Here is a 20,413-nt window from a genome sequence, read left to right on the forward strand (position 1 = left end):
AAGTAAAAATATTATATAAAAATGACTATTAAATTAATTATTAAATATAAAAATAATAATATTATATTTTTTTATTATAAATAAAATATTCTTTTAACTGCTATAAATAATTATTTATAAATTATTTATTTAATTTTTAAATATTTCTATAAATATTATGGCATCATATAACATGCGATACCTTTATTGTAACAGCTAACAGAGTCTATCTTCGTCCAACAAAAAGCAAGAGCATGTACAAGTGACGCGCTTGTTAGTGTGAGTTTGGAAGCATTTTATCCACCATCCATAGCCTAGGGAAGAAAGGAAGACGATAGGTGGATTAGAGTGGAAAGAGTTGAAAAAATTGGCAAAACTGAAGGAGAAATGAGAAAAGCAGAAGCGGCAGCAAATGGAACAGCAATATTATCAACCACCATCAAATCAAACTGTGCAAGAATAATAAAAACAAAAATTAAATTAATCCCACTGCTGCAAAAGGAAAAAAAAAAAAAAAAAGATCACAACCAATTTTATTTTAAAAAATCAAAATTAAAAAAAAAGTTGATAATGATTTGATGTATGGAATGGATTGGAGGTTTTCAACACAAAACAAAACAAAAAACATGCTCTGATATTCTGTCTGGTATTTAGGGTCTTTCTCTTTTTCTCGTCCTACAATCCCAATCCCAATATTCCCATTTCTCTCTCTCTTTGCTTCTGCCCTTCCTCTTCTTCTTCTTAACCTCTGAACGCTTCTTATCATACTTCAGAGCTTTCTCTGAAAACACCCTCTTCAATTCATTCCACAAAGGGCTTAACTTTTTCTTTTTTGAATATCTTTATAATTTCTGGACTCTCTGTGCGTTTGAGCTGAAGGGGTTGGAGAATCTGCTTCCAAAGCTTCATGTTATTGATTTGAGGCAGAAGGGGCGGCGACCCGATCTGCGCAGTGTTTCGTGAAACGGTAAATTAGCTTACTTGATGCTGGAAGAGTTTACTCGCTTGTTTGTGTGTTTGTTAATTATCCTAAGTTTGAAAAGTTTTCCTTTTCTGTACCCTTCTGTGTGTTCTGCGCTCTGGTGCTTGTGAAGAGTGTCGTTTGTTAGGAGAATTTTGTCATGATGGAAAATATTATGATGCAGAAGTGATGATGGCGGTAACTTCGGCCTGCAAGGATGGGGGAAGCAAGATGGCAATGGACAACGGCAAGTACGTTAGGTACACACCGGAGCAGGTGGAAGCGCTTGAGAGACTCTACCATGAATGTCCTAAGCCAAGCTCTATGCGCCGCCAACAGTTGATCAGGGAATGCCCTATTCTCTCCAACATAGAGCCCAAGCAGATCAAAGTTTGGTTTCAAAATCGACGGTAACATTCTCTGCTCCTTATTAACTACACTTCCTTATTCTTCGTTTGCGTGGATCCCCACATAAAATGAAGGTCTACTATTCATCATCTTCAATTCTATACTTTTCTTTGTGGTTGGAACAGATGTAGAGAGAAGCAGCGAAAAGAGGCATCGCGGCTTCAAGCTGTGAATAGGAAGTTGACGGCGATGAATAAGTTGCTGATGGAAGAGAATGATAGATTGCAAAAGCAGGTGTCTCAGCTGGTCTATGAGAACAGTTATTTCCGCCAACAGACACAAAATGTATGCCCTTTATTTATTTATTTTATTTTTCCTTCCATACTTCTCATTCTTGATTGCTTACAAAGTGGAGGAAAATAACAGCCAGATGAAATTGTAGTCTTATGGATAGAATACACAACTAATGGAAAAGCTCAATAGACAAACGAATAATTACTAAATACCAGGCGGAAATCTAAGTTAATTTTGCCGAAAAATTGCATCTTTTTTGATCTAGTAGATTATAGAGGATTAAGTTCAGGGGTTAATGATCTTTTGGAAACATTTCTGCATTTGGGAATTCGAATATCATTTTTTTTTTTTTAATTTTAAATGATGGATTTGGAGCTCATTTCTTGTCTTGCAGGCCACCAACCTTGCCACCACAGACACAAGCTGTGAATCAGTGGTGACCAGTGGTCAGCACCATTTGACTCCTCAGCGTCCACCAAGGGATGCCAGCCCCGCAGGGTTAGTGGAATGCCCTTTTTTTAAGAATATTTTATTTTGGTTCATGTTGGGTCCTTTTCTGTCATCGATTCGTACAATCCCCTTGTTTTTGTATTGTTTGGCTAACGAGCTTATTCTTTGTATCTTTTCCAGACTTTTGTCCATTGCAGAGGAGACTTTAGCAGAGTTTCTATCAAAGGCCACAGGAACTGCTGTCGAGTGGGTCCAAATGCCTGGGATGAAGGTTACTGCTCACTTTACCTTTAATTATTATTTTACATTGTGGTAAACCTGATTCCATCATTCTTTGTCATCATTCATAAAAATAAATCTTAAAATAAGGTACAAAAACATTGCTAAACTTGTAAGCAATGTCTAAATCACATCAGACGTATCTATGGGTTCCCTATTGTTTTCACATGCTAATATGTCTCCCTTTTCCCCATTAATTAACTTGTTTCTGTTCAAGCGGATGATGTCTGGTTTATTTATTGTTAATACTTAATAATGTCGGGAGAAATAGGAGGTATGAGTTTTCATTAGTATGTAGCCTGCCAAAACAGATGCACAGAAACTTCCGCTGTTCCTGTAAACTATCACCTGAATTTCTATAATCTTTCTTTGATGAGTAAAAAAGAAAAGGAAAAAAAAAAAAAGCCAAGTGTCCTTCGTTTAATTTTTTTTTTGTGAGGCATCATCTTAAGTCTAAACAGCATGGTCTGCCAGGATCCTGCTATCTTAACATTTCAGGCCCCAAGCGTTCCTGTTGCTGCAAAATTGCGTTTTAACGACTTAAGTACTATTATTGATGCAATGCTGATTTTTACCTTCTTTTTTTATCCTTTCTTTTTTACTGTTCCAGTTTTTTTCCCTTCTCTATGTGACCTGTTTTCTGTTTGCTCATGCAGCCTGGTCCGGATTCCATTGGAATCGTTGCTATTTCTCATGGTTGCCCTGGTGTGGCAGCACGTGCATGCGGCCTTGTGGGTCTAGAACCTACCAGAGTAAGTTCTACCTTTGCTTGGCACAGTGGGTGCATAGCATTTCTTGGTTTAAATTGGTGAAATAAATTTGATGAACTTTGTAGGTTGCCGAAATCCTTAAAGATCGGCCATCGTGGTTTCGTGATTGCCGAGCTGTGGATGTTCTAAATGCATTGTCCACTGGAAATGGTGGAACAATTGAACTGCTTTACATGCAGGTTGGTATTAATTCTTTTGCAGCTATTATTTCTGGATTAGTGTTCTGCTTAGTTATGTTTTTCCCCCTCTTTTTAGCTTTATGCACCTACAACTTTGGCGCCAGCTCGCGACTTCTGGTTACTGCGCTACACTTCTGTTTTGGAGGATGGCAGTCTTGTGGTATGTGATATTATGAGAACTATTTCTAATGAAAATATTTGCTATTATGTGGAAAGTGTTCAGAGAAGCCATGAAACTTTATCATACCAATTGATTATTCTGCTGACAAGGTCTGTGAGAGATCATTAAACAACACTCAGAATGGTCCAAGTATGCCACCTACACAGCATTTTGTGAGGGCAGAAATGCTACCTAGTGGATATCTAATTAGACCTTGTGAAGGAGGTGGATCAATTATTCATATAGTTGATCATATGGACCTAGAGGTACAAAAGTAACATTATTACTTTGGAGCACTTCATTCCCTTGCTTGATGAGTTAACTGATTTGCCATGCTTATTACTTTAATGTAGCCCTGGAGTGTGCCTGAAGTGTTGCGCCCACTTTACGAGTCACCAACATTACTAGCTCAGAAGACAACAATGGCGGTAAGCCTATTCCTTATGTAAGACATTTTCAATTATACTTTTCTATTGCTATTCTTAATTTAAAAAAAAAATGTTTTGTGATTTATACCCTGGATGATTTCAGGAAAAAAAGCCACGTAAGCATGAATGGGGAAATTTCATAGAAATCAGAATTATGCCATGGCATTAATAAATAAGATATGGAACAGACTACAAACGTCTCAAATAAAAGTCTTAAGCTCTAACATAACCTTGGTGTTTGAAGCAGGCTTTACGACATTTGAGGCAAATTTCTCATGAAGTTTCTCAGCCAAATGCCTCTGGCTGGGGGAGAAGACCTGCCGCTTTACGTGCACTTAGTCAGCGACTAAGCAAGTATGTCTTTAATTCCTTCAGATTAAATATGAATATTATTGCTTATTTGTGGTGATCTCACAAGCTTTTTTTTTTCAGGGGCTTTAACGAAGCTGTTAATGGGTTTACTGATGATGGGTGGTCTATGTTGGAAAGTGATGGCATTGATGATGTTACAGTTCTTGTGAACTCATCTCCTGGCAAAATGATGGGTCTGAATATCTCTTATGCTAATGGATTTCCATCTATGAGCAATGGTGTGCTTTGTGCAAAAGCATCCATGTTGTTACAGGTAAGAATTTTAAATTTGCTGAACATGCGCCCAGTGACTGCAAGAAAACTACATTACTTGAAAAATTATCTTCCTTTCTTTTTTTTTTTTTAAATTATCAAGTAGAGCACTGAAATTATGAAGTGAATATTTAGCCAAAAAGGACACTACTTTGTAAGAAAAAAAATTCCCTCCTACCAACCATCATAAATTCTTTCATGGTCAAATAGGAGATTCTTAGGGGAATGAACAGGCCCTAAGTGGAGAATTGAGCATAATAGTTATATTTTCAGTCACTTTTTATGTTTGAGGCTAGTCTGTGAGCGAGTCTTGGTTAAGGCTGCAAGGAAGGCATAATGACTTTGGTAACCCTTTCAAGGACATAACTGTAGTCAAGAGTTGAAGACAACATTATTCATGCAGCTGATGTTTAATTTGCAGTAACAAATGCTGGAATTCTTGATTTCCTAAAAATTCACAATTTATATGTTTTATGTTCTTGATGTAATGGCATAAAAGTGCCAACTTAAACACTTGGCAACTGTTTTGTGGAAGACTGATTCAATATTAAAACATTTTTTTCTAAGTCTGTTGTTATTACTGTAGTTCTTGTTTAATTTGTATTCATCATTTTATGGACTTACCTTAATTTTTCAAGTATGTGCTTTATGTTTCCTTGTAGAATGTGCCTCCAGCAATACTCCTTAGGTTCCTGCGTGAACATCGATCAGAATGGGCAGACAGTGGTATAGATGCTTATGCAGCTGCTGCTGTTAAAGCTGGTCCCTGTACCTTGCCAGTGTCTCGAGCTGGAAATTTCGGGGGTCAAGTTATTCTTCCATTGGCTCACACTATTGAGCATGAAGAGGTGAGTGATATAATTCTCAATAATTGTCACTCTTGTGATAGGATATTCTTGCATTACATTATGATTTAATGCAATGAAATAATTGATAACATCTGTTTATTGCAGTTTATGGAGGTAATTAAACTTGAAAATATGGGATATCGGGAGGACATGATGATGCCTGGTGACATCTTCCTCTTACAAGTAAGTGTTACATTTTATTTCCTTAGTTTTTTAAATGTTTAACAAGATCTACCTATACAAAATCAATGCTTTTTTTTTTTCTTTCTTTTTTTTGCTGATCAAACACTTGAAATATATATTTTTGTTGATTTCTAATGTTCTGGTTGCCTTGTTTCCTTAGCTTTGTAGCGGAGTAGATGAGAATGCTGTTGGTACCTGTGCTGAACTCATCTTTGCTCCTATTGATGCCTCTTTTTCGGATGATGCACCTATTATTCCTTCAGGGTTCCGCATCATTCCTCTTGATTCCAGGATGGTAAGTGTTTATGATATCTATATGATATATGCAAAACTCTTTGTTGTTTGTTAAAAAATCTTCATTTGAATTGGTACCTAATTTTTGCAAATTCATTTGATGTAGGATGCTACAAGCCCAAACCGGACACTTGACCTTGCCTCTGCTCTTGACGTTGGACCTGCTGGAAATAAAGCATCTGGTGATTTTTCAGGCCATTGTGGGAGCTCAAAATCAGTGATGACAATAGCATTCCAATTTGCATTCGAACTCCACCTTCAAGAAAATGTAGCATCCATGGCTCGGCAGTATGTCCGCAGCGTTATTGCCTCTGTTCAAAGGGTGGCATTGGCCCTCTCTCCTTCTCGTTTTGGTTCCCATGCTGGTCTTCGGCCGCCACCTGGCACTCCAGAAGCGCACACACTTGCTCGTTGGATATGTCAAAGCTATAGGTGTGTCACTTGAATCTTTTATCATGAATCTGTCGACCTTGTCATCAGCATATAAAATAAAAAGTCAATGTTAATGAAAATAGATCTACCAGCTATCTGTATACTCTAGTCCTAGAGCATTTTGTGAGAACGCTTTCCCAACATCATTTTTTTTCAAGAATTAGCTTCCAAAGCATGTAACCATTTGATATTCCTTACAGGTGCTATCTAGGCGTGGAACTACTCAAAAGTGAAGGAAGTGAATCCATTCTGAAATCACTTTGGCATCACTCTGATGCTGTTATGTGCTGCTCTTTGAAGGTATTTTCTTCAACTTGTAGATGCATTTCATTCTCTGCGTATACCCAAAGCATATGTTCCCTATAGATATTTTGCAGATTTATTTTGTTCAATTTGCTAAGCACCATAGTTTTGACAAAAAGGAAGAAAAAAAATGGACAATAATCAAGAGATTATGAAGGTTTTTCCTACAATGCAATTGGTGCTTTCCCTCTCCTCTAAGCGTTAGCTTCTTAAATCTTCTCCTGCTGTTGGCCTATCTGCTTAGCTGCTTGGAAAAATATCTATTGACAAATCAACCATGCTAATCATGAACTGTTAGTATTTATGATGGTCATGTTATATTTATTTCCCAGTATTTTGTTATTTTTTCTTTAAATTATTTCATAGCATAGATATTTATGTATGTATGTATTAGATATAATAAAACATGTGTAATGTTACATGCAGGCTCTGCCAGTTTTTACATTTGCAAATCAGGCAGGACTCGACATGCTTGAGACAACTTTGGTTGCTCTTCAAGACATCACTTTGGAAAAGATATTTGATGACAATGGAAGGAAAACTTTATGCTCAGAGTTCCCGCAAATAATGCAGCAGGTATAGTACTATGAAATCCATTAAACTTAAATCACTGTACAATAAAAAGAAGAGAACCTAAGAAAACTCAAATTCTTCCAAACGTCACGAATGTCTAGACTGCTTTAGTATATACAAGTAAGTGGACCTGTCAAAATTTAACTCTAGGCAAGTGGTTATATACAATGTGAGCAGAAAGACCTTGAATCAAAGCCTAAACTCTCCCAGTTTCTTTCAATGAAAGCCTTATATTTTGTTGCTTTTAGTGTGGCCTGAGAGTGCTAACTCTGATACTTAAAGTTGTCAGCTCATAATTAATCAAGCAACATCATTGATTCATTAAGAGAAAAGAATTGCCACTGCAGTTGCCTTTCTTGTGTTTTATTTGAATACAGTCGATTAACTTACTGCCAATTATGTTAGCAGGGCTTTATGTGCCTACAGGGTGGTATCTGCCTGTCAAGTATGGGAAGGCCAATTTCCTATGAAAGAGCAGTAGCATGGAAAGTGTTAAACGAAGAGGAGACTGCTCACTGCATTTGCTTCATGTTCATTAACTGGTCTTTTGTCTGAAACTCGAAAGAAAATCAAATCCAGAAAGAATATTAGATCACAAACAATGTTTTTTTATTTTTCTTCTGGTATGAAACCTTGATACTGCTATGAGCATGTCCCAACAGTAACATCATCTAGGCCCCAGATTTTTTTTTGTTGCCCTTCTTTTTATATTTTGCTTTGTGCTTTATTTATGAATCACCATGTTTTTCTCCCTCACCCTATCTCTCTCCAAATGTGGCATTATCTTCACAAGTCCTAATCTTGGGTCACATCACTGTTTGTATATGTCCTCAACTTATACCTTCGGAACGCCTTTCTATCAGTTTATCATTTTCTTGGTCCACAGTGTGGGCTACACGTAGCAGAATTCCTATTTCTTTCTTCTCCTTTTGCCCCTTGTTTATTGGGATCGTTATCATTTTCTTTTGTTTGCACAATGTTAATTGCTATGTATTGGCCCTCGGGTGCTGATTATTTCATCCATCCTCGAATCTGGGATATATCTTTTGCCTTTATATCATTTTCCTTGTCGCAAGTTGGGACCCGATTGGAGACTGTGATACATGCATGCATGCATGCATTATAAGCTCAATAAGGTTGGAAAAATTTGTGGAGATACCATTCCAAGCCAATCAAAATCCATCCCTGTGCCATTTCTCTGTTGTAGGTCCATGCAATGTGTAGGTTTAAAGCTATGAAGGGACACCAGCTTATGCAAATCAAGGATTTTTAATTCACGCAATTCAAACAGATTAGGCCATCCTTCTAATATTCTAACAAGGTTTAATCCTTCTAATGTAATTTACCTTAGGCTCATGAATTACTAAGGTTTATTTATAATTATTATTAAATTTTTACTATTTTAAAATTGAATTAAAATATCCTCATATTTTCTTTGCATCAACTATAAAGCATTGAATTCATGAAATTATTTTAAAAAATATATATATTAGGAAAAATGCATCCAAAAATTAAAAAAATGACCCACTTAAAAATTAAAAATAAAAAATTCATTCAATTTTTTTTAAATTAATTGTATAAAAATGAAAGATCGTCAAATAAAATAAAGCTTAGCCTGATTTGACCTAATAGCTAAAGGCATATTACTCACCTGTTAGGTGCTAGGCTTGAGTCTTTAATCTCCTATAAAAAAATAAATAAATAAAATAAAAAACAAATTTAAAAGACTTTTTTTCATATATTTGTAGCTTGATTTGGCCTAATAGCTAAAAGCATATCACTCACCAGTCAGGTGTCAGGCTTGAGTTTCCAATCTCCTATAAAAAAACAAATAAATAAAATAAAAACAAATTTAAAAGACTTTTTTGTTTCCCATATATTTGTATGATATTTTAAGTCAATTAAAATTAAAAAAAAAAAATCTTCTTAACATTACATTTCAAGGAATTATTAACTATTTTCTTAAATGCGCCTTTTAGTCTCTTTCTTTTTCTCATATTCACAAGAGTTACAACTTTTTTTCCCTCTACTTTTTAATTCTTTTTTTATTCTCCATTCAGTGGTTTTATTTATTTATTTTTAATGTTTAGGAGAAATTCAATATAATTGTTTTAAATATGGATGATATGTTGTAAATAAAGAAAAAAATCACAATGAAAAATCTTATATATCTATTAGTTTACCTACATGTAAAATTAGTATTGATATTGATGAAGCCTGAAGTTGTTGCTTTACTAATATGGTCTCGCTTTGATCATCTCAGCTGTAAGGGACCTGCAAGCAAAGGAAAAATGGTCAGAGGTCCACCAGGGGAGTCCCTGGTGGGGACCCTTTGACACCCAAGTTAGAAGCGATAATAGTATAGCAGGAATATAATATATATATATATATATATACATAGAGAGTGAGAGAGAGAGAGAGAGAGAGAGAGAGAGAGAGAGTAGGTCCGAGGTAGAGGAATCTCTTTCCATCCTTACTTGACTCTATATATAAGGAAAAGTGATAGGAGCATCTTCTTACCATATTCTAGAAAATATTTCTTAGGGGTATATTCCTAAATAAATGGATTTATATTATATGTGATTATTTTATAATGTATCATATGCCTCTTTGCTCCAGTGCAATTTATTTATGACTTGTGTTGGGGTAAATTTTTTTTTTTGTCCTAAAACTATTGTCACTATAATTAATAACATATTATGTCTCTTATGACTATTTAATTTGATTCAATCAATTAAGAATAAAATTTCACATAAACCATGTGATAGTCCTTATATTTTCAATAGAGAAGGTATTAAATCATTATTAAACAAATTGGAGGTCCATAAATTCCAACAAATTGATGGTGGCCACATGGAAATTGAAACCATGGCAAATAATACTAGATTTATTTTCAACTTATGACAAGTGACACACTTTGTGTAACCCTGACTGATCTTAGCTGACCAATGGTAGATTTGTAATTCCAAAATGAACTAATGATAAATTCAACAAGCTTCTTCTTTCTTATTGGGTCTAATTCTTTATAAGTAGACTAGCCACTCTGTATGTAATAATAGTCTTGAGCACTTGACGTAAACCATCATAAGCCTTGACAAATGCAAGGATTGGGATAACCATAAGCATGATAGGCAAGTCTTTCTAGTATTCATTTACGTTGGTGACATATAGCAGAAATGGTCCATCCAAACATGCAGTATTTGGATGTCCAATTATGAAGAAACAGTCAGTCATTCGAGCATCAAGAAGTTGGTCATTCGAGCATGAAGGAGTTGGCTATCCAAGCATCAATAAGTTGGCCATCCGAGCATCAAGAAGTTAGCTATCTGAGCTCTAAGAATCGGTCGACCAAATGCGGAGAAGTTGGTCACCTTCACCAGGCAAAGCTCAAACTACACCTGGAATATTTCTCAAGTGCTTCCCCCCACACTTGCTAACTTTAAGACTTCTCCGAATAACCATCATGACTCATATGTTTTAACGAGCACCATCAGCTCTACAGGCACAAACCAACTGACCTCTTAAAGTTTGACAAGACTAAAGATAATATGACCATATATAATATAGATTGTGGAGGAAGCAAATTTATGGTGTTTTATTCACTAATCATATGGAGTACTTTTGATGATTAAGAATTCAGATGGTGTTTGAAATGGTGACATGTGGTTTATGATGGTTTTGGGATAATATGGGTACTAGAGTATGTTTTTAGAGTGCATATAATTGCTTCTTCTTGGAACTGCTCTACTATGACTACTTCTGGGAAAGAAGCTTTAGTGATCTTTTAAAGGAGATCATGATGTTGGTCAAGAAAAATTCTGAACTTCCCAATAGGGAGGGTCTTTATTTATAGAACAAATGAACCAATCTTGTCTAACACATGTAAAGGCATGATGCATACATTTTGCATAATCATTTAGGTTTAATTTCATAGCCATTTTATTTGATTATTAGTCACTTTTAGCTAATTTCATTAGTTATTTAGTTAGTTTTTCATAATTCTCAATTTTGGATTAATTTGTAATTTTTACTTTGTTTTGTAGGAAAAATGGTGTTTTGGAAGGACTAAAAAGAAAATTTTCCATTGAGTAGTGATCTCTACAGCCAAAGATGCCAAAAACAAGTTTCAAAGTTGAAATATGCATTGGCCAAATTGCGCATAACTTGCCGCATAAGCTATGCAGATTTGCATAAGGAGAAAAATCACTGTTCCAATACCTGCCGAATTGTGCATAAGGAGAGTGCATGGCTTATGCAGATTCACGCCTCCCTTATGCAAGTCTCACGAAATTGTGCATAACCTATGCGCCAAGTCATGCAGTTTCGCATAAGTGAACGAAGCAATCGCATAAGTGGATCGCATAATGAGTCGGATCCACAAAGATTTCATTAATGAGCTGGCAGTAGATTCCCTCAGAAAATCCCTCCTAAAACACACCATTTTAGGGCTCCATGTCAGAAAATGCTATAAATAGCCTCCCATTTTAGGAGACAAGAAGCAGAAAAAGAAGGGAAGAAGAGAAAGAGGAGCAGCTGAAGAGTCACATTCATTTTCCATACCATTTCCAACCAGATTTGGAGATTTCTTTCTTTTCTTACATTTTTCCTACATTTCTAGTGTTTAGTTTCTTGTTTCTTAGCTTAGATTAAAGCTTTATTTCCATTTAAATTCACAATATCTTGTAAATATTATGGATAGTGAGTAGTTTACTTTGATTCTGGAGTAAGGGTTGTAATATTTGAGATTTTTTGTGGATTTTGATTGGGTAATCCATATTTTGTGGTCTTAATGAGTTTTATTCATTTCTTGTGTGCTTAATGAGATGCTTAGTATAGGATCCCATTAAGTGATGTTCTTAATCCATGGTTGAGGCACCGAAAGGAGAAGGCCTTGTGATAGATAATCAAGAAATTGGACTTAATTAACTTAGATCTAGAAATAGACTAAGGATTAAGAGGATTCATAGATTAATTAAAGAACTTAATGGGTCTTAATTAATTCTAACTCCACGAAAGTAGGATTAGATTGATTAAGGCACTCTTTGTCTCACTCGAAAGGGTATTCAAAGGATTTAAGAATTAATCTCCTTAAAACCCGTAAGTTCCTCAAGATTGGATAACCAATTTGAAATCCCAAAATAGCTCGAATATGAAATCCCGAACTTCGGAATCGCCTTTTTATAATTGTTAATTTCTAATCAAATTTAATTGCTTGCCATTTTAAATTTTGCCATATTTCACTTGCTTATTTTAAATTGATGCAATTTTAGTTTAATTGATACATTGTTGGATAGATTATTAATTTTACACATATAGATTTCATACTCTAATACCCATCAATTTATTGCTTTAATTTCAAAATTAGTCCAATTTAGTCAACTTTTATATCAAAAATTCAATCATTAACACAACTCTTCGTGGGAACGATATCTTTTCTATATTACTTGTACGACCCGTGCACTTGCGGTTGGGCCATATCAAGGCACTACAAGTAGGTTGTCTCAATTACTACGGTCTATTTCGATAGGTCCAATCAAAGTATTTCAGGGTAATAATGACTCTGACATGCCTGAACTAATAGGGATGGGTGGCAATAGGTCGAAACAAGTCAAATTGGCATAATAAATAGCTCATTCGACTTGTTTCCTTGAAATGAGTGGGTTTCATGAATTTCCTTTTGGAGATATTCTAACTTAAACTAGTTGGAAGATAGCATAAGCCTATGCCCAAATAACACAGTTTCCCTATACCATACTTCCTCAAGCCATAAGTGGGACATTTCATGAATCCGAGGAACTTATAAGAGAATTTTGTTTCTTACATTCGTATGTCCCTTTATTACGTTGAGTGCTTAAATTCAGGAATGTTTCATTATGATTCTCTAGGGAATAAAATGAATAGTTATCACCATCTTTCACCATGTGGGTTATATGACTATTTTCAATTCTGGGGTTAATTGTACAATATCATGCTTAGTGTGGTCGTATTCGACTCTTTAATAAGTGGATACAAGTCCTTTACTCAAGGGCTAGTATACTCATACTATATAAAACTGACGACCCCTTTATGAGTGTACATGTGTCCTTCATTTAAGGGTTCGCCAGTTAATGTTGTATTTTTTGTTAACTTTACCACTCGAAGGGGTCCTTTGCTCTTATTTTGTTCTCAGAAAAGTATTTTTGCATCTGAAGGGTATTTTCTAATTTTAAAAACTTTTATGCCCAATTGGAAAGTTTGGAAAATGCCCCTTACTCTAAGTGCAAGTTATTTATGACTTGTATTTCAGTGTAATTAGTGTTGTCTTCTCTCTCTCTCTCTCTCTCTCTCTCTCTCTCTCTTTTTGTTTTTTTGGCTCTTAAGGCTAGGCTTTTTGGTCTCTTGATGCAAGTAAGGAAATATTTGACTTAAGAATTTTAAAACAGTTTCAATAAACTGGAATTGCTTAGTTTTAGGAGCTCATGGCTCTGCAAGTGGGATCTCATTTGTAGGAGCTTAAGAGCTCGTCCTCGGGGCTTAAGAGCTCGTCTTCATTGCTTAAAGCCTCATATGTGAATCTCTACTAGAGAAAATTGGCTTTTAACATGAGAAATATATATATAATTAGCAAATAATTTCAATAAAACTGTATATTTTACTCTTTAAGAGCTCATGGCTTCGCATGTGGGGCCTCAGGGACCTGGAGCTGAAGGGCTCTAAATGTGGGGTGTTGGGGCTTGGGAGCCAAAGCTCTGAATGTGGGGTTTTGGGGCCTAAAAGTCGAAGCTCTGAATGTGGGGCCTCGGGGCCTGAAGCTGAAGAGCTCTAAATGTGAGGCCTCGGGGCCTGGGAGCTAGAGCTCGCTTAAGAGTCCGTCTTTAGCTTTCATGCTTAAGAGGCTCAGGGGTTGCGACCCCATCAAGGTGCCTTAAGAGGCTCAGGGGGTGGTCCCCCATCAGAGTGCCTTAAAAGGCTCAGGGGGTGATCCCCCATCAGGGTGCCTTAAGAGGCTTAGGGGGTGGTTCCCTGTTAGGGTGCCTTAAAAGGCTCAAGGGGTGGTCCCTTAGTGTGGCCGAGGGCTCGAGGGCCACTCTTCAAGCCTAGAGATTCCTTGAGACTAATAGCCTTTAGGGTTTGTCCCTTAGCATGGCCAAGGGCTCGAGGGTTACTCTTTTGGCCTAGAGATTTTTTGAGGCTCGTAACCTTCAGGAATTATCCCTTATCTTTCTCCAGTGGTCCTCAATGGCTTAAGAGTCTTTAATTGGAGGTCCTTAACTTTATTCTGTACATCTTTCAGCCTTTTGATATTTATCTCAGTTGAAAACTAATGCCATGCCTCTTGTAATTTCTAAAAAATCCAATACTAAATTCAAATAGGTATTTTTTCATCGTTAAGTCCAATTTGCTTTACACAAACTAGTTACTTGTTCAGGTCAGTGACATATAGTAAAAGTAGTCTAGCCTAATGTTAAGCAGTCAGCCTTCCAAGCTCCAATAAGTTGGCCATTTGAGCTGCAACAACCAGTCGGCCATTCGAGCTCCCAAGTCAATCATTCGAGCTCCGATTGCTCTGCAACATGACAAACAGCTTCGTACAAGAGCTTTTATTGCTTACTTCCAAGATCACAAAAATGATGTCTTTTGAAAATGGATCTCTCAAACTTCTAGGTATAACCCTTTTTTCTATTATTACATACAAGTCAAAAGTTGTACATACATTATGAATAACTTAGTATTTATATGGACCATGTGAATATGCATTGTGATTATACTACAATCAATATGACAAGACTCTTAACTTCCACAAAATGTGAACAGATGTTAAGTGGTGGCCCAATTGTCAATAAACAGAATGATTATAAGATTTTTCTGTATAGTGGCATAATTATGATGACAAGAGCATGCTTTGTTACTGTAAATAATTGAATAAGTAATAGCAGCAATTAGAGGAAAGTTACTGTAACTAAACAAAATAAGACCTAGAGTGCAAACAACTTATGGCAAGTCATGAAATAAATTGTGAGTGGCAAAAATGTAAAATGAGTAAAACCAAAACCTTTTTCTTCAATAACAAATCAATGTCCTTTCATGTAACTAATGGCAAGAACAATACAGCATGTCATAATGAAATTTATAAGATATTTACCAAAATCAAGGAATCTTTATCCAATAATAACATTGATGGTAGTATGCGTAAATTCTACCAAAAAGAGAAGCATACTTACTTGGATTTTCGTTTTATATTGGGTATGCTTTCCCATACAAGACTAGACTTACCTTGATGACGGTATCCTTCAAATCATATTTCTTGTCCTTTAATTCATATAAACCTCGACCAGCTTTAATGGGAGGTCGCTTCAGTGTCCTAGCTTGCAGAGACCTTAGCTAACTTGACTTTGCAGGTCATTTTAACATTCTTTAACTCATGCTTGTCATCCTGGAGCCAACAACATATTTGTATGACAATGATAAGGACCTCACCAAGCGCAACTAGCAGCACATCCAGCCGACCTCTCAAAGTACAACTTGTAGCATGCCTAGCTGACTTCTTTGAGTATGACTTGTAGAGTGTCCCTAACTTTGCCAAGATTATGATCATTTGCTCCTTTGGCCGATTCCTCTAAGTACCACCCGTAGCATGACCAGTCGACTACTTCAACTACCACTCGTAGCATGACCAGCCGACCACTCTTTAGGTACCACTTGTAGCATGACCACGAATCTCGCTTCAAGAAGGAATCTTTCACACGGCCAGTTACCAAATAACTCCCATCTCCTGCCTCATAGCAAGGTTCTTGAATATCATTATTGCATTCTTTGGCATACATCTACATTGTTACTCATTTACTCATTTATATTAATCCATAACCTGATAGATCGACAACAAAACTGATTCAACCAACCATAATCTCTACATCTCATAAGAACAAAGTGAGATATTAGAATATAAAAATATGGTGTGGTTCAAAACTTTTTTTTTTTTGACAAAAATAAGGGAAAGAGACAGCTTTTAGTATCAATTCCCATAGACGTCGCCAGTTGATGAAGTTTGAAACTGTTGCTTCACTAATATAGTCCTTCTTGCATCGTCTCAACTATAAGGGACCTGCAAGCAAAGGAAAAATAGTCAGATGTCCACCAAGGAAGTCCATGGTGAGGACCCTCCGATGCTCAAGTTAGTAGGGGTAATAGTAAAACAGAAATATAATAAAGAGAGAGAGAGAGAGAGAGAGAGAGAGAGAGAGAGAGAGAGAGAGAGAGAGAGAGAGAGAGAGTGAGAGTGTGTGTGTGTGTAACACCCCTATATGCATAGTCCTATGCAAATCACTATTTCGGTGACCGGTGTTTGTCCAGACAGCTGGCATGTCCGGAACTACACTTAAATGATATTGAGAAGACATAAAATGATGAAATATAAGGTAAGAAAATACAAAAAAAAATTAAGAGAAAATAAAAGAGATGAAGTGCAATTAGGTTAAACGAGCCAGAAACCGTAGCAATGGGTGACCGCACCGGAAAGTTACGGAGAAGGCAATTGCCGACCCTAGAACCATGGGAAACCCTCGAAAATAATTTTTGAGACATAATTAAAGGCCTATAGAGGTGTAATTGACATTAGAAATGTCAAATAAAAATTAATGAATTAGTACAAGGAAAAACAAAAAATCAAGAAACCGACAAAATTCGGTGTTACCGAAAAATCAGAAATATAATCCGAGAAGGGGCATTTTGGTCATTTGACACCTAGAGTTGACTTTTAACCTAAATGTCCATTAAAAATAAGTGGTATTAAACTTTAAAAATGTCATGAAAAATAAGAAATGGGTATATTATATAAATAGTGAAAGAATGAGGGCATAATTGCAATTAAAGGAACCTTGGATTAATTTAACTTGTAATCAACATTAGTGGAGCACTAAGTGGACATACTTGGACATATATAAACCCAATATGGACAGATTCAACTTCATCTTCCTCATTGTCGAATTCATTTCTAAAGAAACCTCCATGGCCAGCCACTTTTCAAGCTCTCTCTCTCCATGATCAAGCCTTGATTCCACACAAGTTCCTTCACTAATTCTTGTCTACACACCTTGGGCAGCATATTGGGAGCAAAAAGAAGGAGTTTTGATGAAGTTTGAGTAAGCTCTAAAAAGAGTTAAGTGTCCAATTCTTTTTCTTTCTTAATTAAAGTTGGTATTAAGCTTGAGATAAGTAGTTTGGTGAAGAAATTTTAAAGTTTTGAGAAGTTATTGAAGTGTACCATTTTTGGCAGCCATGGAAAGGGAAGGTAAGTGAAATATTCTTACATGTAATTGATGATATTTAATGGGCATTAAGCTTGATTAAAGTAATTTGTTGTGTTGGTGAGGTAATCCCATGTGAATGTGTATTTGAACAATTGAATTTGGGGGTTTGAAAGGAAGTGTGAAGACTTTTGTGAATTGGGCAATTCAGCAGGCTTTTGATTTAAGGAAAAGTGTTTAATGTCATGGAATTGTTTGATGAATTATGGTACCAAGGATTGAAGAATGTGTATGTAAATCATTAGTGGGAATAATATGTGTTAATTAGGTGTGTTATGTGTATAAATTGTTGAATTTAGAACTTTGTAATTCTAAGTTGTATTTGGTGTATTGAGAGTTGGTATATTCTACCCAAATTGACCATAATGTGATGTGATGAATGGATATGGTATGGTACAAATCCAGAATGAGGTATAGGAAGTGAGATTAGAGCAAGTTGAATGTGCACTGGTTGGTGTTTGAGGATTGTGTTTAAGGGTAGTGTACATTTTAAGCCATAATTGAATTTGTGTAATCCCAATTAGTATGAGGCCAATTGGAGGCAAAACTAGACATAAAATAAGCCAATTTTATGCAGAGGTCATGCTAAAATTCTGCCTAGAAGTGACCTAAAAAAAAAAAACCAAATCCGGAATTGCCTAACATAAGAACCCAGAATTTGACCATATGAACAGTAGCCATTCAATTGGCCATAACTCACTTAAAACAGGTCCAAATGACCTGAAATTTATATCAATGGAAAGCTTAGACATAGAGCTACATCTTTTATGAAGATCATAGAATCCAGAAATGCCATTTACTAAGTCAAATTGATTGCCCAATTTGGGTTACAAAAACTGCCAAACTTGAAATTTACCTAAAAGTGAACAAGAATTTGTCAAATAAGTGCAACTTAACCAGCATGAGTAAAATTACCATAACTTGGTACAGAAAACTCCAAATGACATGAAATCAGTGTCAAAATTTTAATAAGATATAGACCTACAAAATTGGTAATTTAACCAAAACCCAGAAATCAAAGAAACTAAGTCAATTAATTAGATTAAGCCAGCATACCAATTCTGGAAATTTGTACAATTGACCAATAAATCCAAAATGATGTTTTAAGCTTATCTTCCTCTAGAGATATTCGGTTGCAATGAGCCATACCATTTTGGAAAGCTAAGAAGCAGAAATACAATATTGTTTTAGACACCTCCCACAATTTATGAATGTAAAAAGCTTAAATTATAGGTCAAAGCTACTGACCTAATTGAGAATCATATGAGTATTAGCTAACTTGAGTCAAGTCCAATATCTTGGCTATAATTAATTCTAGCAAACATGAAAAATTGTAACAAAAAATTCTGAGTGACTTTAAGACATAGAATAACAAATCCTAAGAAAAATGCTAAGCCTAAATATTACTACAAACTATTCAAATAAATTAGTCAAATTCAATATTAAATCTGCCTATTAAGGAAACCAAAATTCAGATTTAACCTAGTTATGGTTAATTGACCATAACTTGAGTTATACAACTCCAAATGGAGTGATTCAAAAAGGAAATTAAAGCTAAGATAATAAGGAACAACTTTGACGAGGGATATTTAGCCAAATTCCCACAATAACTAGACCAATGGCACAGTAGAAAATAATGATCCAAAATTGAAATTTTGGATTTACACCTAGGAAAATTAGAAATTGAATTGGCAATCAATGCCAACAAAATTAACACCCAAAATGTGGTATATTAGTGCAATTAGAATTAATAAACCTATTTAGTAGGAAAAAGTCAATATTTTGACTTGAATAGTGCAATGAAATGCAAAATTCAAATGACACCATTTTAAGCAAATTTAAAGCTACAATTAAGTATGTATGAAATAAATTATTGGATTAATTGTGAGATATGGTACTGAAACACTAAAAATTGTGTATTTCAGTTGAAAAAGAGACTGGAAAGGGATCTTCGAAGAAAAAACGAGAATTGAAGTAAATTGAGTCAACATAAGAGGTTTGTGTACAACTAGTTTTTAATTGATTTTGTTAAAATATTTCATATGATTAAATGGCATTATTTTCCTTATGTATTATGTTATCACGTATTAGATTTATTTCAATGATTATTGAAATTGTTATAGTATGCATGAATTTAGCTTTGTGAAATGGTATTTCAACAATTATTGAGCATTATTGTAGATTGAATAAATTAGTTTTGAAAAAATTGTGATAAAATATGTTTTGAATTGTGATGAGCATAAAAATTATTAGATATTGGAATTGACTTTGAATTGAATTGTATTGTGATTTATGCTCACAAAAAGGATAAAGAGATTTATGATATTGTTTTATATCTCACTATAGATGCTTGACTAGGTTATTACCCGTCTCTCTCATTTGTTAAGGAGACAATGGAGTTAGCTTTGTTTTGATTACCATGGTACATGCACAGACTTAAATTCTCATCTTATTAGAGGTTAGATCTAAGTTTTTTATGACCCTTTCGAAAGTTTCATTATTGTGGTGTGTACTGTGCACGATGATTCGACCTCCCTGATCATAGGGAGTTAGAATCCTGATTTGACCTCCTCAATCATAGGGAGTTAGAATCGACCCGGAGATGGCTTTTTCAGATTAGTCTTGTAGAGTTAGTGAGATAAAGAATAGTTTTTGAATTATGATTTCAATAAGGATTTATGTATATTTGATTTTATTGAAAATTAATATTTAGTTCCATAAATTGCTGGAATTAGTTTAAATGTTCAGTTGTGATTTAATAAATTGAATTTCTTGATCAAGGTCACTGTAACAAATGAGTTATATTATTGGCAACGAAGATTTTAACTTTTGGAATTTTGTTGAATTTTGAGGCTTCCAAATTAATTGTTATAATTTTATCAATGTATATTGTATTACATTTTAAATTATAGTAGTGCACCACTGAGTTCACCACTCAGCGATAGTTTTGCATGCTGTTGCAGGTGAAAAGAGCATAGAGCAGTTGAGTAAGCTTCCTTGAAGACACATTGGGACTAACTCCGGG

At 35.2% G+C, this 20,413-nt stretch overlaps 1 protein-coding gene across 1 annotated transcript; it reads left to right on the top strand.

Moving 5' to 3' along the window:
* Nucleotides 1-472: 472 nt before the first annotated feature.
* Nucleotides 473-8,006, top strand: LOC110637172 (homeobox-leucine zipper protein ATHB-8). The gene is made up of 19 exons (XM_021787147.2): nt 473-946; nt 1,125-1,350; nt 1,474-1,633; nt 1,977-2,080; nt 2,213-2,303; nt 2,968-3,063; nt 3,147-3,260; nt 3,337-3,420; nt 3,531-3,686; nt 3,774-3,848; nt 4,096-4,202; nt 4,281-4,473; nt 5,135-5,320; nt 5,426-5,503; nt 5,664-5,798; nt 5,904-6,229; nt 6,430-6,529; nt 6,959-7,108; nt 7,514-8,006. Exons 2-19 carry the CDS (start codon nt 1,130-1,132, stop codon nt 7,658-7,660), a joined length of 2,523 nt encoding a protein of 840 aa, XP_021642839.2. The 5' UTR covers nt 473-946; nt 1,125-1,129; the 3' UTR covers nt 7,661-8,006.
* Nucleotides 8,007-20,413: the final 12,407 nt, after the last annotated feature.

The sequence above is a fragment of the Hevea brasiliensis genome, chromosome 11 (assembly GCF_030052815.1).
Source record: "Hevea brasiliensis isolate MT/VB/25A 57/8 chromosome 11, ASM3005281v1, whole genome shotgun sequence".
In the NCBI taxonomy this organism is placed as follows: Eukaryota; Viridiplantae; Streptophyta; class Magnoliopsida; order Malpighiales; family Euphorbiaceae; genus Hevea; species Hevea brasiliensis.

What these genes read in the sequence shown, in the direction of transcription:
- LOC110637172 (XM_021787147.2), top strand. Translation starts at nt 1,130, where the DNA reads ATGATGGCGGTAACTTCGGCCTGCAAGGATGGGGGAAGCAAGATGGCA. An exon ending in GTTTGGTTTCAAAATCGACG is followed by an intron (nt 1,351 to 1,473) that starts GTAACATTCTCT and finishes TGGTTGGAACAG; the next exon opens with ATGTAGAGAGAAGCAGCGAA. An exon ending in TTCCTCTTGATTCCAGGATG is followed by an intron (nt 5,799 to 5,903) that starts GTAAGTGTTTAT and finishes CATTTGATGTAG; the next exon opens with GATGCTACAAGCCCAAACCG.